The sequence below is a fragment of the Terrapene carolina genome, unplaced genomic scaffold (genome assembly GCF_002925995.2).
Source record: "Terrapene carolina triunguis isolate 2854851 unplaced genomic scaffold, T_m_triunguis-2.0 Scaffold102, whole genome shotgun sequence".
In the NCBI taxonomy this organism is placed as follows: Eukaryota; Metazoa; Chordata; order Testudines; family Emydidae; genus Terrapene; species Terrapene triunguis.
The window spans coordinates 3,724,563-3,741,729 of record NW_020664453.1 but is presented as its reverse complement, the minus strand read 5'-3'; the positions used below and the strand labels follow the sequence as shown (position 1 = coordinate 3,741,729).

Below are 17,167 nucleotides of genomic sequence, written 5' to 3'. Positions count from 1 at the left end.
CTAGAGCTCCTAGGTGCTACAAATAATTGTGCACAGAAGGTATCAGAATCAAATGTGCACTAACACAGCAAAGGGCCCCAGGATAACCCCCCTTGGCTACTAGCAGGGAATTTACACCTGAGATACTATAACCTGCCCAGGGGTATCAGTGCTGTGAAAATACAACTAGGGGAATAATTACCTGGTAGTAAAAAGAAAAGCACTTGCTTTAAAAATCCAAACTACAGTGACCCAGCTACCATATACACTAGATTAGTTTGACTGGTGTGACAAACATTCCCGACCTACGCTGGGTCGTGCTTTCTTTGTACTGTGACAGATCAAACTGGCCTTTGTGAAAGTGAATTCAAATTGAAGCTGCCAACAGGGCTTCTCAAAAACAGACATTTTATTCTGGAAACTCACTTTTCTTTCAAGTGTTAATACAACCCCCGCCCTCCATAACAGGAGACAGAGAGTCCTGCCTGGAACTGGGATCCCACAGGACCCGCTGCCACAATAGCGGGAGTGGGTGGGAAAGGGATTAAAAATACTGTAACACCCTGGCTTTATGTAGCTCATTGTATTGCCCTCTAGTGGCTGTCCCACAGAGAGGATAACAGATCTACTGCTAGTGCTGACTGAGGGAGTTCACCTTCAGCTGCAGCCACTGAGGCCCACATTCCTGAAGGTGAAGGACCAGCTCTGTGGCTCAAACAGATCTATTCCATCATATTGCTCTCCACCAATCACATTGTTATCCCCCTCATATCCAGTCAATCAGCGCTCCCCCTCTCGACAAAATCAAGCCTCCCTGAAGCTGAGCATCAGTCCTTGACCCGGGGGGCATTCTGAACCAAAAAATTAAAAATTCTGCACCAAAAATTAAAAATTCTGCAAAATTCTGCAAATTTTATTTGTCAAAATAACACTACATAATTACACCAGTTTCAATTATTTTGGTAATTTATTTCCAAATACCCGTCAGCAAGTATGTCTGTAACAATACAAACACACACAAACAAATCCCCCAGGAGTAGAGAGTTAAAGAAACCCCTATGACAACCCAGTTCCTGTTCTCTGTTCCCCTCCCCTCCACAAGCCCAGCTGGGGGCCAAACACACCCCCACCCCCGAGCCCAGCTGCAAGGCCCCCCCCAGGCCAGATACCCGCACTCCCTCCCCCCCAGCTCACCCGCGGCACCCCCTGGTCTAGATACCACACCCCTCTCCCCCAGAGCCCAGTCATGGCGCCCCCGGCCCAGACACCCGTCCCCCGCAGCCCAGACACCCGCCCCCTCTCCTCCCCAGAGCCCAGGGATCCAGAGGGAGAAACAGCCTGATGCTGGGTCCCAGGCTTGCACGGAGTTTCCTGTGCACCGCCCTCTCCTTCCCTCAGGGCATGCTGGAAACTGCAGCTGCTTGGAACCCTCTAGCTCCCTCCCCTTTCCCCCCAGCAGTGTCTTCTATGTGCGAGCTGGGCTCTGTTGGGTCCAGCGGCCCCTAGTGGTGGCCAGCAGCACTGCAGCCCATTTCTGTGGGGGAAAAGAAATTCTGCGTGCACAATGTTAATTTCTGCAAAATTCTGCATTGCGCAGTGGCGCAGAATTGCCCCAGAAGTAAATCCTGAGCCCACCTGGGACTCCTATCCTGCTGCTGCCCACACCCCCTTTGATTTTCTGTATACCAGCTCTTTCTCCTGCTCCTTGGCTATCTACTCATTTTTCTCCTCTCCCTACTCTTAAGAGCAGCTCAGAGGCTACTCTGCATTTTCCCCTACCCTCCTGAAATACAACTAGTGGTGACTGGGGCTTCCACTTTCTCCTTCTCCTGTTAAAGGAGCTACAGCATTTGCTCCCTGCCTGTATTTCTGCTTCACAGAAAGCCTAACTGCCTTCTTGTTCAGGCCCTTCCCAAACTGGGACTGTCCTACTAGCCTCAGAGGCTGGATTTTTGTGCCCTGCTGGGTGCAATGTCTATGTGGACAGTAAAAACCCTATGGCTCTGATTCTAAGAGCAGGAAGTTTTCCTGGGTCCTTGGTTAAAATGTTCAGTCCCTGCAGTTGGTTGTGGCCCTCCTCCCCAGAGCTGCCCCCCTTTCAGCAGTGCTGTATGTGGAGGGATAGCTCAGTGGTTTGAGCACTGGCCTGCTAAATCCAGGGTTGTGAGTTCAATCCTTGAGGGGGCCATTTAGGGATCTGGGTCAAAAATCTGTCTGGGGATTGGTCCTGCTTCGAGCAGCAGGTTGGACTAGATGATCTCCTGAGGTCCCTTCCAACCCTGATATTCTATGATTCTATGTATGTAGCTGTGTAAATATTTTATTTCATCTCAATCTTGTCATGATGAATATTTCAACGAAACATTTTCTCCATTTCCCTCTTGGTCTCTCTGGGTAAGTGACCAGTTTGAGCAGTTTAGTGTCTGAAAATGGATAAAACATTCAATACACAGCAACAAGGTGTTAAATACACAAAGCTAACTGAAGAGAAATCCATTATTTATGATCTCTGTGACTTTAACAAGCCAAACTCTTATACTGAAAGGGCTTAGGTTTGAGAGCAAAGTGTATTTTGAACTGGCTTCTTCAGAGATCCCTTTATTGACTGTGTGGTTCAATATGTTCTGGATTCATAGGCAGAAAACTATTTTTTTTTTTTTTTTTTGCTTTAACATAGATGTTTCCAACCTGTGAGCTGTGATCCCCTGAGGCGATCTACGGGTTTTCAAACCTGTTCCCATTCCCTATCTCTGATTTCCAACTGAAACAGATCTCCTCAGTCACTTGCTACCAATTCCTCCTCAGCTAGGCCCCCACAACCCACTCCACTACCAAAGAGCCGGGTAAGGGGTAAACTGATTGCAGTCTATAAGTGCCTACATGAGACATAAATATTTGATAATAAACTCTTCAGCCTAGCAGGCAAAGGTATAACACGATCCAATTGCTGGAAGTTGAAGCTAGACAAATTCAGACTGGAAATAAGTTGTAAATTTTTAACAGGGTAATTAACCTTTGGAACAATTTACCAGGGTTCGTGGAGGATTCTCCATCACTGGCAATTTTTAAATCAAGACTGGATTTTTTTAAAGATATGTTCTAGGTCAAACTAGATAATAATTCCCCAGAATTATTTTGGGGAAGTTCTATGGCCTGTGTTATGCAGGAGGCCAGACTAGATGTCCCTTCTGACCTTGGAATCTATGAATCTTCCCCTCCCCTCCCCTCCCCTCCCCACTCCACTCCACCCCACCCCACCCCACGTTTTCTATCTGCTTTCCAGTCCTGTGTTATTCTTTTAGAACAATTAATTTCCCCCGAAACCTAAATGCTTTCATCTCTCTTTAAGAAGCTATGGGCCAGATTGTGTCACGAAGGTTCTAGCACTGAACAAGGGGCAGGGTGGAGCCGCCCTGCCTCTGAAAGGGATTGTGACTCAGTGAGGAACATTGCCCCTGGAGCTCCTGGAAAGCTGGCTCTCTCCTCCCCACTCCTGTCAGAGAGGCTCACATTTAAGTCACTACAGGAGCTGCTGTTTAACTCTCTGAGCCTCAAATCACCCTCTGACTTCTCACTGAATGCACCATTATTTGCAGCCACAGAGTTCTGTGCTCCGACTCGTTTGTGCAGGTTATTTTGGTAATTGGGCACTCAGCTACACAGTCTGCAGACACAAATACCCAGTTTGAAGGCACAAATTTGTTGCAGCAAACATGTCATTAGAGATCTTGGCTGAAATGTGGCCTTTAGGGGCACCCAAAAATACTCTCTTCTCCAAGGAAATCTTTACCCAGCAGACATCCCTTGTCCCCAACGCTGCTTAGCCCCTGCAGATACTTACGACAATCCTGCTCGTCTGACTTGTCTTTGCAGTCCTCGTCACCATCGCACTTCCAGTTCAAGTGGATGCACTCCCCATTGCCACACCTGAATTCATGGGCCGCACAGGTGTTCAGCACCTGAGGCTTGACTTTGTAGCCACACTTCTCCATCGATTCATCTGAGTGGTCTTCACAGTCAGGCTGGTTGTCACAGACCCAGGGCTCAGGGATGCACACGCTGTTGTTGCACTGGAACTCGTTAGGGTTGCAGGTGAGGGGCGAGCACTTCCTCTCGTCACTGCCATCGCCACAGTCGTTGTCGCCATCACACACAAAGATCATGGCTATGCAGGTCTTGTTACTGCACTGGAACTCACTGGAAGAACAGACTTTGGAGTAAAAACAAACAGGTGAGTTGGGAGATCTTCCACCTAGTCATGCTACCTCTTCCTACCTTCAAATTCCCAAGCACAAGGATAAAGCAAACAACCTAGTCCCCAAGTGGACATTGCGTCCATGTCACAAACCCACCACACACTCTTGGGCAGTCTCTGCTCAGGAGAAACCCAACACTGGAGCAGGCTAGGAGTGAAGTACATTAGCTAGGCTGTGTGGTGTCCAGACCAGAGTTGTGGTAGGCTATCACTGAGGATCATTAACACAACTGTGCGTGGAGCCCAGGAGTGGAATAGTTGAAGGGCTGAAGGTCAAGACTGAGAAGCACTGGCAGAACTGCATGGGGAGCTTTGGACAGAAGTGTATGGGAACTGAAGATCAGGAACAAGGACCACTGGCAATTCTGTGTGTGGTCCCAGCACCAGAACAGCAAAGGTATTGCAAGCTAAGACTGAAGAGCACTGTCTGAGCTGTGCTGGGAGACAAGCAATGGAACAGCAGAGATATTACAGTCTAGGATGGAGATACACGGCAGAATTGTGTGACACAGTCTTGCATAGCTCCCGATGGCACTATACTGAGCTCAAGCCAGTGCTATCAGTTCCTGACTTTCACCAAATTCACTCCCAAAACTAAGCAAATTTCAGAATTTCACAGTGTCTTGTTTTGGACATATTAAGTGGGACACACAGGGTAAATATTCAGTGAGTTGTGCAGGAATTAGCTGCTGAATCATGCCGATAAATCCCTTCACAATGTACTGACTATTTTCCCTGGAAGTCACCATTCTGCATTTACATACAAATGAGACTTTTTGAGCTATGAAGGAGAACAGACATTTTTCCTTTGCATGCCTGATTTACTGCTGAGCCAGAGGAGTCTGCTCAAATTAAACTTTCAGATGTCCCAACAATGGTCACTCTTACTGCAAAAAGAAAAACACAGCCACTGGCAAGAGTTCCCTATAAATACTTTTAATTGGTACTTAATTTACTCGGTTGTTAAGGAAAAAAAAATCAGTTCAGCTTCAAAGATCCAATGGAAAATTATGGCTTTTATAAATTATATTAGATTAAATAATCTGTCTTGAAAAATGCTTCTTTTAATTGCACTCAGGAGGCTTTTGTCTTCAATAGCAAAAGTACTTATTGCCTCTTCTGCACAGCTCCTGTGATAAACCACACTGCTGAAATAACACTGGTAGCTGAGACACAACACGGGAAGTGCATCTGAAAGACAACAGAATCTCTACTACGTGGGGTTACGTACCAGCTTTGAGGGTGTGGCAAGAGTACAGGGAGAATGATCTAATAAGGCCACGTCTATACTATAAGGTAGGGGTGTGATTTCCAGCTCACGCAGACATTGTCACTAGCTCTCATCTAGCTAGTGCACTAAAAATAGTAGTGCTGCTTCCTGAACCGTGTGGGTACATACTCAGCACAGCTATCCCATGCTGCGGCTTGCGTTACTACAGCTATGCTACTATTTTTAAGCACACTAGTGTGACAAGAGCTAGTGTGAGTGTATATACATGAGCTGGGAATCACACCCCCAGCTCTAAGTGTAGACATACTCTAACACTGTTATACAGAAAGATTCTGGTTTTTTCACCTAGGAAGATAAGCACTGACTGCTTGCAATGGAATTATTAGCATATACACTACCTGAATCATGAACTTACCAGGCTGTATGGGCAAAGAGCATAGCTGAAGTTTCTAACTCCCTAAAGTTCTAGTGTTCTACCTATTGAATCTATTTTGATATGTCCTAAAGGAAAACCTAAGAAACCCAACCCTCCCTGGATCAGTCCCAGCAAACCCAACTTCTTTCGACCTGTCTGGGCATTATTTTGGCTCCCATCACCTAAATGCCAAAGGACAAGCCCATTTGAGGGAGCAGAGGTGTTTGCCTTCCTTGGTAGCATCTCACACCGGCCACCAATGGAGACAGAATTTGGTGGATCCATTTTTTGATTCAGTGTGGCAAATCCTATGCTTGTATTTTTAAATCCCGTGGTATGAAATCACTAGTGCACTAAAATTACAAATTACTAGAAGCACCAAATTAAATTGCTTGTTAGGGGGTTGGTGGTAGAATGGGGCAGAGATGTCTTACCAATAAGAAAAAGATTCAGATTCCCAAAACAGTCAGAGGAGAAGGATACTCTTGAGCACAGACCATAAGCTCTTCTATGGATGCGATGAAGCAGATTTTTAAAGGAATCTCAATTCCACCTTCAATTTTCTGGGTGCAATTTTATAGCTGCAATTAAGTGCATCTGAAAATTACAGCATTTGGTCACCTAACTATCTGATTTGTTAGCACACTCAGGTGGAGAGATGTCTAAGCACCAGGAACTGCATCTAAAAGTAATTGCATGGCAGAGTTGGAGTTCATTAAAAGAAAAAAATAGGCGCAATCTCTACTTATATGTCTGTCTTCCTCTCACAAACATTTACACGGCACCTGCCTTTCTCCAAAGATCTAATTGTGCTTCTTTAGCTATTCTGATTAATTGGCACGTGTATAACTGAAAACAAAATGATCTATTAATCTGATCGATCGGTCTTCATCTCTGTAATCTAGCAGCCATTTCAAATGGGTAATGTTATGGCATTGTGGAGTATTAATTTGAGGTAACACAGCTATAGTCTTACTGATCTGATTGAAGAGAGATGATAAACATGAGAGCTGCAGTGACTACATGCAGATAACGTAACAGATCAAGGCTGAGCTGAGGAAATACATCAAAACAAATGTTAGAAAAGCTACCTCAGAAAAAAATAAATAAGCAAAGTTTGCATAAGCTCTTGATCCCTAATATTTTGGCAGGATTACAGCAATTTACACACTCCAACTGTGAATTAATTTCCTTCCCTGAGCTGTAATGAGCACATCTTTCTTCCTTGTTTTCATTACCCCCACCTCTGCCCCTTCTTATGTTTGTATGTGTTGCCTGTCTCCCTTTTGAAATTTGCCAAGTGTGCAAATTAGAGATGGCCACATGTATCCATAGAAAGTGGGGGTCAGTCACCTACAGACAATGCAAATTAATATAGAAGCTCCTCCTCCCCTGTACACACAAACCCCACTGAAATATAAAATGTATCGAAAATCTCAGACAGAAAGGAATAAAAGCAATTTTGCTTTCATGCCTCTCCCGAGGACTTCTGCAATGAAGCTTATGATTTCCTAGCTACTAATTCACAAGCTTATGATTATTTTATTTTGTTTTTAAAATGTGAATTCAGTGCTGATGCCGAATAGGACCAGCACTAGAGACTGAAGTCCTTTGTTCACCGAACAGGTACAGCATGGGCAGCAGACACCTACCACTCCACCCTTGTGTCTCAGCCTTGATCAGGGAGGGCTTCACTGGCACATCTTTAACCCTGGCCCAGAAGCATGTAGCTGCATCAGTGCTGACAATGGGCACAAACTGTGCTTGTGCAGACAAAGCTCCAGTGGCAACAGTGGTGACAGTTACAGTGGTGGTTCATGTGATGTGGTCATCGGGTTACTATGGACTGGACTGGTACCACTGACTCATTTTCCACAGGCCTCAGACAGAACTCTGCCTAGGCAGTGCACATTGGCACTATAGTGGCACCCCCATAGAGAGAGTACTCCCCCTTCCAGACCCATCTGGCTCCACTGGCTTTTAAGGAAAGGAGAGAGGGACTTATTGTCTCACCTTCAACCTACCTTGCCCCTCCCTAGCGACTTTCAGAGAGCTAGATTTTATGGGGTGTGCTAGGAAGAAGCAAAGCCTGCACTCTCCAGCCACACTGTGGCTTGCTCTTGCACAGGGCTGAAATAGGGGGAGAGCACCTCCTTGTACTCTTTCTATGCCCACACAGGAGCCAACCACATTATGACCTTTTGCATGGCTTTACACTAGTATAAAGTACCCCCTAGAGCAAGAAAAGAGTTGCATTATGAATTACTATACACAGCACATGCAGAGATAAGGTGGGAGGAATAACTGAAAGGCAATTTAGATACACATCATCCTTCCCAAGTCTGTCTGGATACTTAGGCAACCCCCATTATTACAGCATCTCAGAGCTTCCCAGGGGTCATGGATCAGCGTTCATGTCGCACTCCCCATTAGTACCCGGCCCAGCTAATGATCCAACCAGCAGACCAAATTTGGTGATGAATCCTGGTCACGTGCCACCTGAGGCATATTGCGCATACGCTAAGAAGTGCTTCCCAAGTATTTCAATAGAAATAACATTAAACAGTAATTAAATATCCACCATGGTATTTATTTCTCCTTTGACTTCAGCAATTTGTTTACGTTCTCTAATTTTGCTACCTGCCCTATTAGGAGATTTTTTTGTACAAAAGGGAGAAAAACCAATATTAGTTTCAATTTTTTTCAGTGGAAAGAAATAAGGGTTGTAGTCTCAGATGCAAAATCTTTTTTAAATATGAAGTGATCCCAGTAGAAATCTTGAAAATCTTTGATTGGCAGGAGTGTTGCAGCTCTGACTGGACCTTGGGCTCTGAAACCCACCCCCTTCCCTGGGCTTCAGTACCCAAGCTCCAGCCCAAATTGCAACGTCTACTAGCTGTTTTTAGTGCCGTAGCACAAGCCCGAGTCTGTAGACCTGCGCTTTGAGACTCACTGCTACAGGTTTTAAAAGCAATGAAGTCGTATGCTTAGTGACTCAGTATTGGCACCCTTTTCTCTCAGTCACTATTCAGCCAATAGGACGCTAGTAGGCACTAGGATGTTGGAGGTGCCATCTTTCGGATAAGATGTAAAACTGAAGCCTTTGTATGGTCAATTCTATGGCACTTTTTGTAAGAGCAGAGAATAGTTACACTGATGTCCTGGTAAAAATTCCTAGTCATTTATATGAATTCTGTCTCTGTATATTCCACATTTGGTTTCATTTGTATATGGCATTCTCTTTTATTTCCTATACTCGTGTAAGGTCACTGGGTATTGCTTAACAGCTGCAGTGTTTCAATGTGCGTAAAGCGAGTCTTTTGTATAATAACTTTTCCATAAGGCAGGAATCTATAGCGTAATTACTGTGGATTTTCAAATATTAATTTGATGCAAAACAAAATGTGAAATCAACAATATCCATCATTAATAAAAAAGACACTCCACCATACAGCTGCAGTAGTGACTCCCTGATGAAGGCTGTTACTAGCGTCTCGATAATAAGCTCAATTGATTTTGCCTCCTGTTTCTCAAAAAAAAAAAAAAAAAAAAACCATCCATTTTGCTTGAAATTACATGTGTAGCTTACAGCCAGACAAGAACTGTTTGGTAAAATTTGTGGTGAATTGACAGAGTTTCAGAGATACTGGGGTGTGGAAAATGAGGTGAATTTCACTTTTTGAAACTTTTTTTGCAATGCAACAAATGCTGAAGTCTGTAAAAAGAGTCAGTGAGGAATATGAACTATTCCTGAGTACGATGAAAACAAAATGCATGTGACCTGGTGAAAGAGACTCTGAGAACAAAGAACTGAAAACTGTATGAAATAGGCTAAAATAGGGGGAGAGGTCACTCACACAATCTAAGAACAGACATGAGACTGTGAAAAGGACAGGCCTTGTGAGAGGACGTGACATATTCTGAAACCTACCAGTGTCCTAGGTGGCAGATAGGCATTACCTGGTAAGCATGAACATAAGCTGTTTATTGTTTTCAGTATGTTTTCTCTGTAATGCTTTTCTTCTGAATAAATAATGCTTTGCTTTATGAATGCTGGCTGGTCACTTGTTAACCCTGTTGTTGCCCCACAGAGAAGAGGGATGTAGGTGCTGAACTAAAGTCAGATCTGCTGAGGTAGTCATAGTGAATTGCAGGATGAACTGCAGCCTAAATCCCCACTCTCGAGAGAGAGTGTTGTGGGACTCTGCCTCAAGAAAGGTGATGGCTGAAGGCCTGAAACATAAGCTGGGTGCCCTTAAGGAAGCCACAAAGAGGTCAGAGGTGCCGTTACCTTGGAAACAGCGACAATATAAATTTTCAAAGACCTTGAGGCCATGTGTCAGGTGCCTCTGTTCAAAGCAAGATTCATGCTCCTTGGGGCAATTTCCCCTCAGAAGGCTGCCCTCTAGGGAGGGCAGCAAAAGAGAGGGAGGTAAATAATGATGACCTTGAAGTGAATTCCTCTGAATAAAGACAGGCCTTCCTTAGAGGGAATAATGCAACAGAACTGCAGTCTCACCACTATTAGTGGCTGTTGCTATGGTGATTGATATGGAGAAGCCCATACAGATGAGGCGTGCAGAAGAAATGGTAATTCCTAATTCTAGTCAAAGCACTAATGTAGCTAAGGAGCCAGGGAAACCATTTCAAATAACCTCACAAATTAATATTTGCATTTGTCTGCTTCTTTTGCAACCCAGCTCCCCACAAACACAAACAAGCTGTTTTTCCAGTCTCTGCAGCTGCATTAGAGTAATATTAGTTAATTATAACAGTGTGACCAGACTACAAAGTTACTGCTGATAAATAATTGTTGGTGCAAAAGTGTGTTATTGATCTAGAGCAAGTTTTCAGAGACTCATGAGTTCATTGAAAATGGCTTTATTTTCGTGGCAATACAATTAACATATGTACGTAAGACCGGAAAAGTCTTAATTTTTTTTTTTATATCTTCTTCACTAACATATAAAAAGTTACTATTGAGAACTCGCAGTGTCCTTAGTTCTGTTCTGTAATTGTTACAAGACTCCTGACTACTGAAACAGCACAGATTTCCCGGTTAAATAACTGAAAGGCACATCAAAATAAGCATGATTCTAGTGTAAAGAGAAAAAGGCATTAGGATGCATAAGGTTTACATTGTGTAGTTTTATGTTCAAATTGTAGAGATGCCTACAGGGGAAGAGATAAAGACCTATCTTTACGCTTTTGATGTTCTTTTAGAATGTAATCTGTTGAATCAAATTTTAGATGTTCTGTAGTAGATATAATTTTAGTAGAAATATGTGCAAGAAAGTGTTTGGATTTTTTTTTATTCTTAGAATTGGAACCTGGATGAGATGTGCGCACTCACATTCCTCCAGACATGACTTGTTTGTTAAAATGGCAATTTTACAAATTATACCGATTTGGCAAATCACTAAGAACCATACGAGACTATCCATTAAACTAATAGCTCCATGATATTAACATACAAATTCATACCTATCATAAAATTGTGTTGTTTTCAGTTACTAAACTAAGGTATTAAAGAATAAAGCCATGATGCTGCACATGGATCCACAAAGGGAATATTATGCTCATGCAGAGTCCTAGGGAGGGGAAGTGCATGGGATTCCCTCTAGCTATAAGAATTGTTTACACTGGTCCTTTTGCATGGTGGCGGCTAACTTTGCCACTGGGGAATTTAAATCAGAGATGTTTTGCCAGGAAAATCAGACTGTATGAATGTCATACTTTTAGTCCATTATACTGAGGTTCACACTGATTATGCAGTATGTGCTAATATGAAATAAGTTAAGAAGTACCCAAAAATATTTGTCTGAATTTTCCATCTCTCCCCTTTAGAAAAATGCTGCTTCTGATTTCCTACTCTCAACTCAAGAAAGGAACTCTGCAAAGTCTTAAAAGCTTTAGATTAGTCAAATTAAAGTTATCAGATTATAGCTAGATCTGTTTTAATCCCAGGGAGTTTGTAAACTCCATTTTTGTTGTGATTAGAAAATAAAAAGAAAGTCAGATTAAGACTTCAGTGGTGCAGTGCATGCTACCTCTTCCTACCTTCAAATTCCCAAGCACAAGGATAAAGCAAACATCAACCACCAGGACCAACTGAACCACCTTTGGGTCATAATTGATTCTCAGTTAAACCCATGTAAAACAAGAGTAATTCCACTAAGTCAACTAAGTCAGTATGGATTTATGAGAAAAGAATTTGGCCCATTGTCTTACATTGGAGATTAATAATATGTTCACAGTGTGTTTCCTTGATGGACATCTATAAACAAAATGGTTGCCGGCAATAACACATCACGGCATCTTGTAGCTTCTAAACACCTACTGTCAATCACTGTGTAGCTACTCACACGTCTCAAAGCCATCTGGGAAAAATAGATTTTATTTTCCAAATTCTTAGACAAAAGCCAATTTGTTGAATGGATGGCCCCGTAGGAACGTCTGTGAAAGGCAGAGAGGAGAAAAACAACATTCCCCTCCCTAGAGATATGCTTCTGAATCAATGGGCAGAACAGGTAAGAAAAAAACATTCAAAATGGAAAGCCTGACTTCAGTCAGATAATCTTGTAGTAGCTATGACAACTGAGAGAAACGCAGGCTCCAGAGGTCTAGCTCTGCTGAATAATGAGGTACAAAGCTGTGTTCACATTACAAGCAGTGAGGTCACTGCCCCATAAAAATCTCTACCTCCACTAATTTAATCTGCTTGAAGGGAATTCTTCACAAGAGGCAATATTTCTTTTTACTGTGGTTCACCGCATCATTAGACCTGAATATTCACAGCATTTAGCACACTATATTATTAACTCCTCTGGAGCAAAAGACAAATCAGGAGAAAGCTAAAATTTGCCATGCAAAACCTTGTGCAAAATTTACCCTAATGATGCTGTTATCTCCAGCATTTCCACTAGAACCTGAGATCCCAAACAAGGTGGAGTGAAACTGCAATGACAATTTACAAATATATGTTTGGAATAAAATATAAGCATGCTGGCTTGTGTTGGGTGGGCAGTCAAAGATTCCTTTTAGATGCAGCAGTAGGGGTGGAAAAAAACACTATCATAAATACAGGCCAAATTTTCAAAGGGCAACTTGGCCTCTATTTGCAATTCTGGTAGCACTGCTATTTGGTGGGTGCACTGTGATAGGTATGTAAATGATTATGACCATGTTTAGAAAATTTGGCCTAAAAACTACAGCTATTCAAATGGGAAGTTCCATAAAAGGAAAGCAACACTGTTATAGGAATAAACGTGGAAGCAAACACTCTTAGGCCAAGGCTCTGATTCCACGGGTGTTAACGGGATGGAGATCCCTTTGGTGTTGAGTTCAATGGGATTAGGATTTGGCCTTTCACTTCTACAGTTTTTGTATAAAAAGTATTTAGAAATAAAGGGCGGCGTAGGGTACCCACCTGCCCAGTTTTCACCCGGACAGTCCGGATTTCGGTTTGTGTGTCCAGGTGCCATTTGGCAAGCCCTGATGTCCATTTTTTTTTGATCTGTGGAAAAGGTGGCAACCCTAAGTGGAAGGAAAGAGGCGGCGCAGCAGCAGCCGTTGCCTCCGGGACCAGGCTGCTCGTGCGGCCTGTGGTGTCGCATGGCCCTGCGCAATCCACAGGTGGTGGGCCAGGTGGCCTTGGCCGTGCTGGTGAAGACACTGCGAATGACGGGGGCGGGGCCTTGAGGCGATGAAGGGGATGGGGCCTTGAAGGAAGAGGTGGAGCAGGGGAGGGGTCTTGGGGAAGAGGCGGAACAGGGGCAGGGCCTTGGGGGAAGAGGTGGGATGGGGCGGGGCCTCAGAGGTCCAGTTACCAGCCATTAGAAAGGTGGCAACCCTAGGGCTGCAGCTTAGTGTATTTTTGGTTCATACCACCAGCACTACTGGTGAGATGACACATTAATTCTACATTCATATGTGCAATCATTGCTTTAAACTTTATAAAATATAACCTAATTGTGGACTAAACCTTCTCAGCTATACTTCAGCCCAGAGGTGATTTTTTTTGGAAAATGCAAGCAAAATCCATTCAACCGATTTAATTGTCTGCGGGTAAAAAAACAGCATTTTTCAGCCATGATGAAAATTTTCAGATGTTGTTTTTGTGCTTGGCCAATTCACAAAACAACTTCCTTTTAAAGCTTCAGATTTTTCCTGGCCATAGTCTTGGAAAAGGGCTGTGACATGTTTGAAGATATTTGGTTTTGAAATAACGTTTGCAAATTGTGCTCAGTTCACAGAGCTATAATGTAGTGGCTAGAGGGAGCAAACTATATATACCACTGCCCATAAAAGGGAGGAATGTTCAATCTGCTCAAATGTGTCTCATCATAACATAAGCCCTTTCACTGCTATACCTAAAGCAGATTCTCTTTTAGTTTAAGTAGTAGAAAGCTGTGTTTGGGGATTAAAAGATACAGAGTTCTGGACCCGCTCTCACCCAAAAAGTCTTCTAGGTACATGATGTGCAGCATGGCTGGCAGCTATGGAATGACACAAATAGGAGGCTGGATATGGGATTTCCACATCCATGAACCCTAGCCACTGGGGGAGTATATAGTGAGCCAACTCTGGGCTAAATTCTGTCCTCTGTTACACTGTTGTAGAAGAGGCAGAGGCAACTTCTCCCTCTCCAGCAGCAGGGCAGGATCTTTCTCTAGCACTCAAGATGATTGTTTATGCATCTACGATTTCAGGATACGTCCACTGTATAAGTTTAAATAATGTAAAATATACATTAAGGGAATGCTAACGTTTGTATTTTAATTATTCAAACATCTGAAAGCAATCTTAACTCTGTCCCATAATAATCTTAATTTTGTTCCTTTGCATTAAAATAAAGTATTTCATAACAAGCTCCTACAACCCTGGGCAAAAATGTATTTTTTTCAGCAAACACCACAATATAATGCCAGTGGAAAGAACTGCACTTTTTAAAAAATGCACCTTCAATAAAACTGTATAAAAACATTAATCCATGAACCTTTACTTTAAACTGCACCTTCTTCTGTACCCTTTGAAGAATATTTTATTTACTGAACATACTGATACGTTACATGATTTTAGAGTGAAAGCTCCTATTGTGAATCCATGCACACAGGAAGAAAAGTTGAGGCTGCTATGGGAACGCTGAGGGTCAGATTCCAGGAACTACGTTCTGCTTGCTTGGGGTGTGGGCAGGACATCACTCTGCATCAGTTGTGGAATAGTACATTACACCTGAGCTGGCTCCAAAATTAGGAAGAAGCAAAGACTGCTTAACAGCAACCTTTGCCCCCACATCTCTTCAGCTGCACTGAGCAGAGCTCTGGCCCAGCTAAAGCTCTGGCCCGAAGTGTGAATTTCTTGACATGTACAATTAAAATCTCTACCTTAACATTGCATTAATGTAGGGTTTTACATTTAATTATGCTAGACATTGATACATTCATCTGGAAACTGCCCTCATTTTTACTGTAAGGGTGCAATTATAGCTAGCCACCAGGTTAATTTTTTTTTGCTTTCTTGTTGTTATATAGCTCAAAACAAATATGAATACGGAATGAGATATTTCCTAAAGAACAATGGGGATTTTCCTGTCATTTCTACTGCTTTTGAAGGAGATCTAATACTTTAAGCAGTGATAAAGTCAAAGCTGTCCACGATGTTTAATTTCTGGATAGCCTGGGCATAATGCACAAGCATTAATCCCTCCAGCTGTCCAGTAATTAAACATCATGTGAAACCCAGAGGATATCATTGCTTTCCTACTTAATCTTGTTTATGAAGGACTTTCATTTGTTAAACCTACAATCACTTTCTTTCCATTCTTGAGGATAATATTAGATTCTTCCACCAATACAAGTGCACCCAGCATATAGCTATTTTCCCACAGTAGCAAGCTTTTTGCGAGAAATACATTTTTTTCATCACACATTGACATAATTAAGAATGGGACACTGGGCCCATACTTATTCCATTTGCATGAGTACAAGCTTACTAAAATCAATGGGGTAATTCAGAGCAGAATTTGGTCCTGTGTGTTTGATTTCCTCTGAACTGCATATGACTGAACAGCAAGCAGTGCACGCAGCTAATGAAGGCAAAGAACAGAATTCATAGAGATAACAAGGCTTGGTGGAATTTGATTTATCGTTTTTTTCAGTTTCAATGATTAAGATAGCTTTTTTTTTATTTTTAACTATTATAATTTTTACAGCCATGGGAAATTAAAGGGGGGTTGGGGTTAAAGCAGTACTAAAAGCAGGGCTGCAGGGGGTTCCCTGCACAGACGAGGGGCCCAAGACACTCTCAGGCAAGGTGCAGGAGAAGCTGTGGGCCTGGTCCGGCAGAGCAGAGACCCCCAGCCAGGTGTGCAAGGAGAAGAATGAGCTGTCAGCCACAGGGGAGGACACCCCACCACTGAATGGTTCCTGCCCGCGGACAGCTCCCATGCTCCTGGCTTTCACATGAGGGATTGGGACTGTGACAACAGAGCTCCAAAGAGCTCCTTGCCCTGCTGATGACACTGGATCCCTGCAGATGCAACATCCAGGGAAGACTTCGGTCCTGACAAGGCAGAGTGGAGACCACTGGCCTGGGCTGAGCCGATCCCCACAGGCACAAAGTGCAGGGGGAGGCTGTACTTGCGCTGACCAATACCAATGGATTTTTTTCGTCGATTTCAGTGTGTCAGCTGAAATTAACATTTACCAGCATAGATTGATTTAAACTGATCCCTGTAAAGCCAAGCCATGATGAAAAAGAATGTATTTATTAGGCTAAAGCAGGGGTAGGCAACCTTTCAGAAGTGGTGTGCCGAGTCTTCATTTATTCACTTTAATTTAAGGTTTCGCGTGCCGGTAATACATGTTAACGTTTTTTAGAAGGTCTCTCTCTATAAGTCTGGGGGAGGTGTGGAGGTGCAGGGCAGAAGGCTGGGTGTTGGGGGGACTCGAGGTCAGGGCAGAGGGCTGGGGGTGTGTGGAGGTGCAGGGCAGAAGGCTGGGGTGTGTGTGGAGGTGCAGGGCACAAGGCTGGGTGTTGGGGGGAGGTCAGGGCAGAGGGCTGGAGGGTGCATGGGGGGTGCAGGGCAGAGGGCTGGGGTGCTCGGCTCGTGTGGGTGCTCCCAGCCCCCTGCCCTGAGCGGCTCAGGGCAGGGGGCTGGGAGGGATATGCCCTGTTCCACCCCCTTCCCCAAGGCTCTACGGAGCAGGGAGCACGCTTGGCTCTGCTCTGCTCCCCTTCCCCCTCGCAAGGGCCATCGCCAGCAGGGAGAGGGAGGGGGAGGAGG

General features: G+C 43.6%; 1 protein-coding gene across 2 annotated transcripts in view; it reads right to left on the bottom strand.

Moving 5' to 3' along the window:
* Positions 1–17,167, bottom strand: part of LOC112120530 (low-density lipoprotein receptor-related protein 8) — a 265,977-nt gene that overhangs the window by 54,545 nt on the left and 194,265 nt on the right. For both annotated transcript variants that reach the window (XM_024219642.3, XM_024219644.3), the window contains exon 5: positions 3,821–4,189. In XM_024219642.3, coding sequence (XP_024075410.2) covers positions 3,821–4,189 — 369 coding nt within the window. The remainder of the gene's footprint in view (positions 1–3,820; positions 4,190–17,167) is intronic.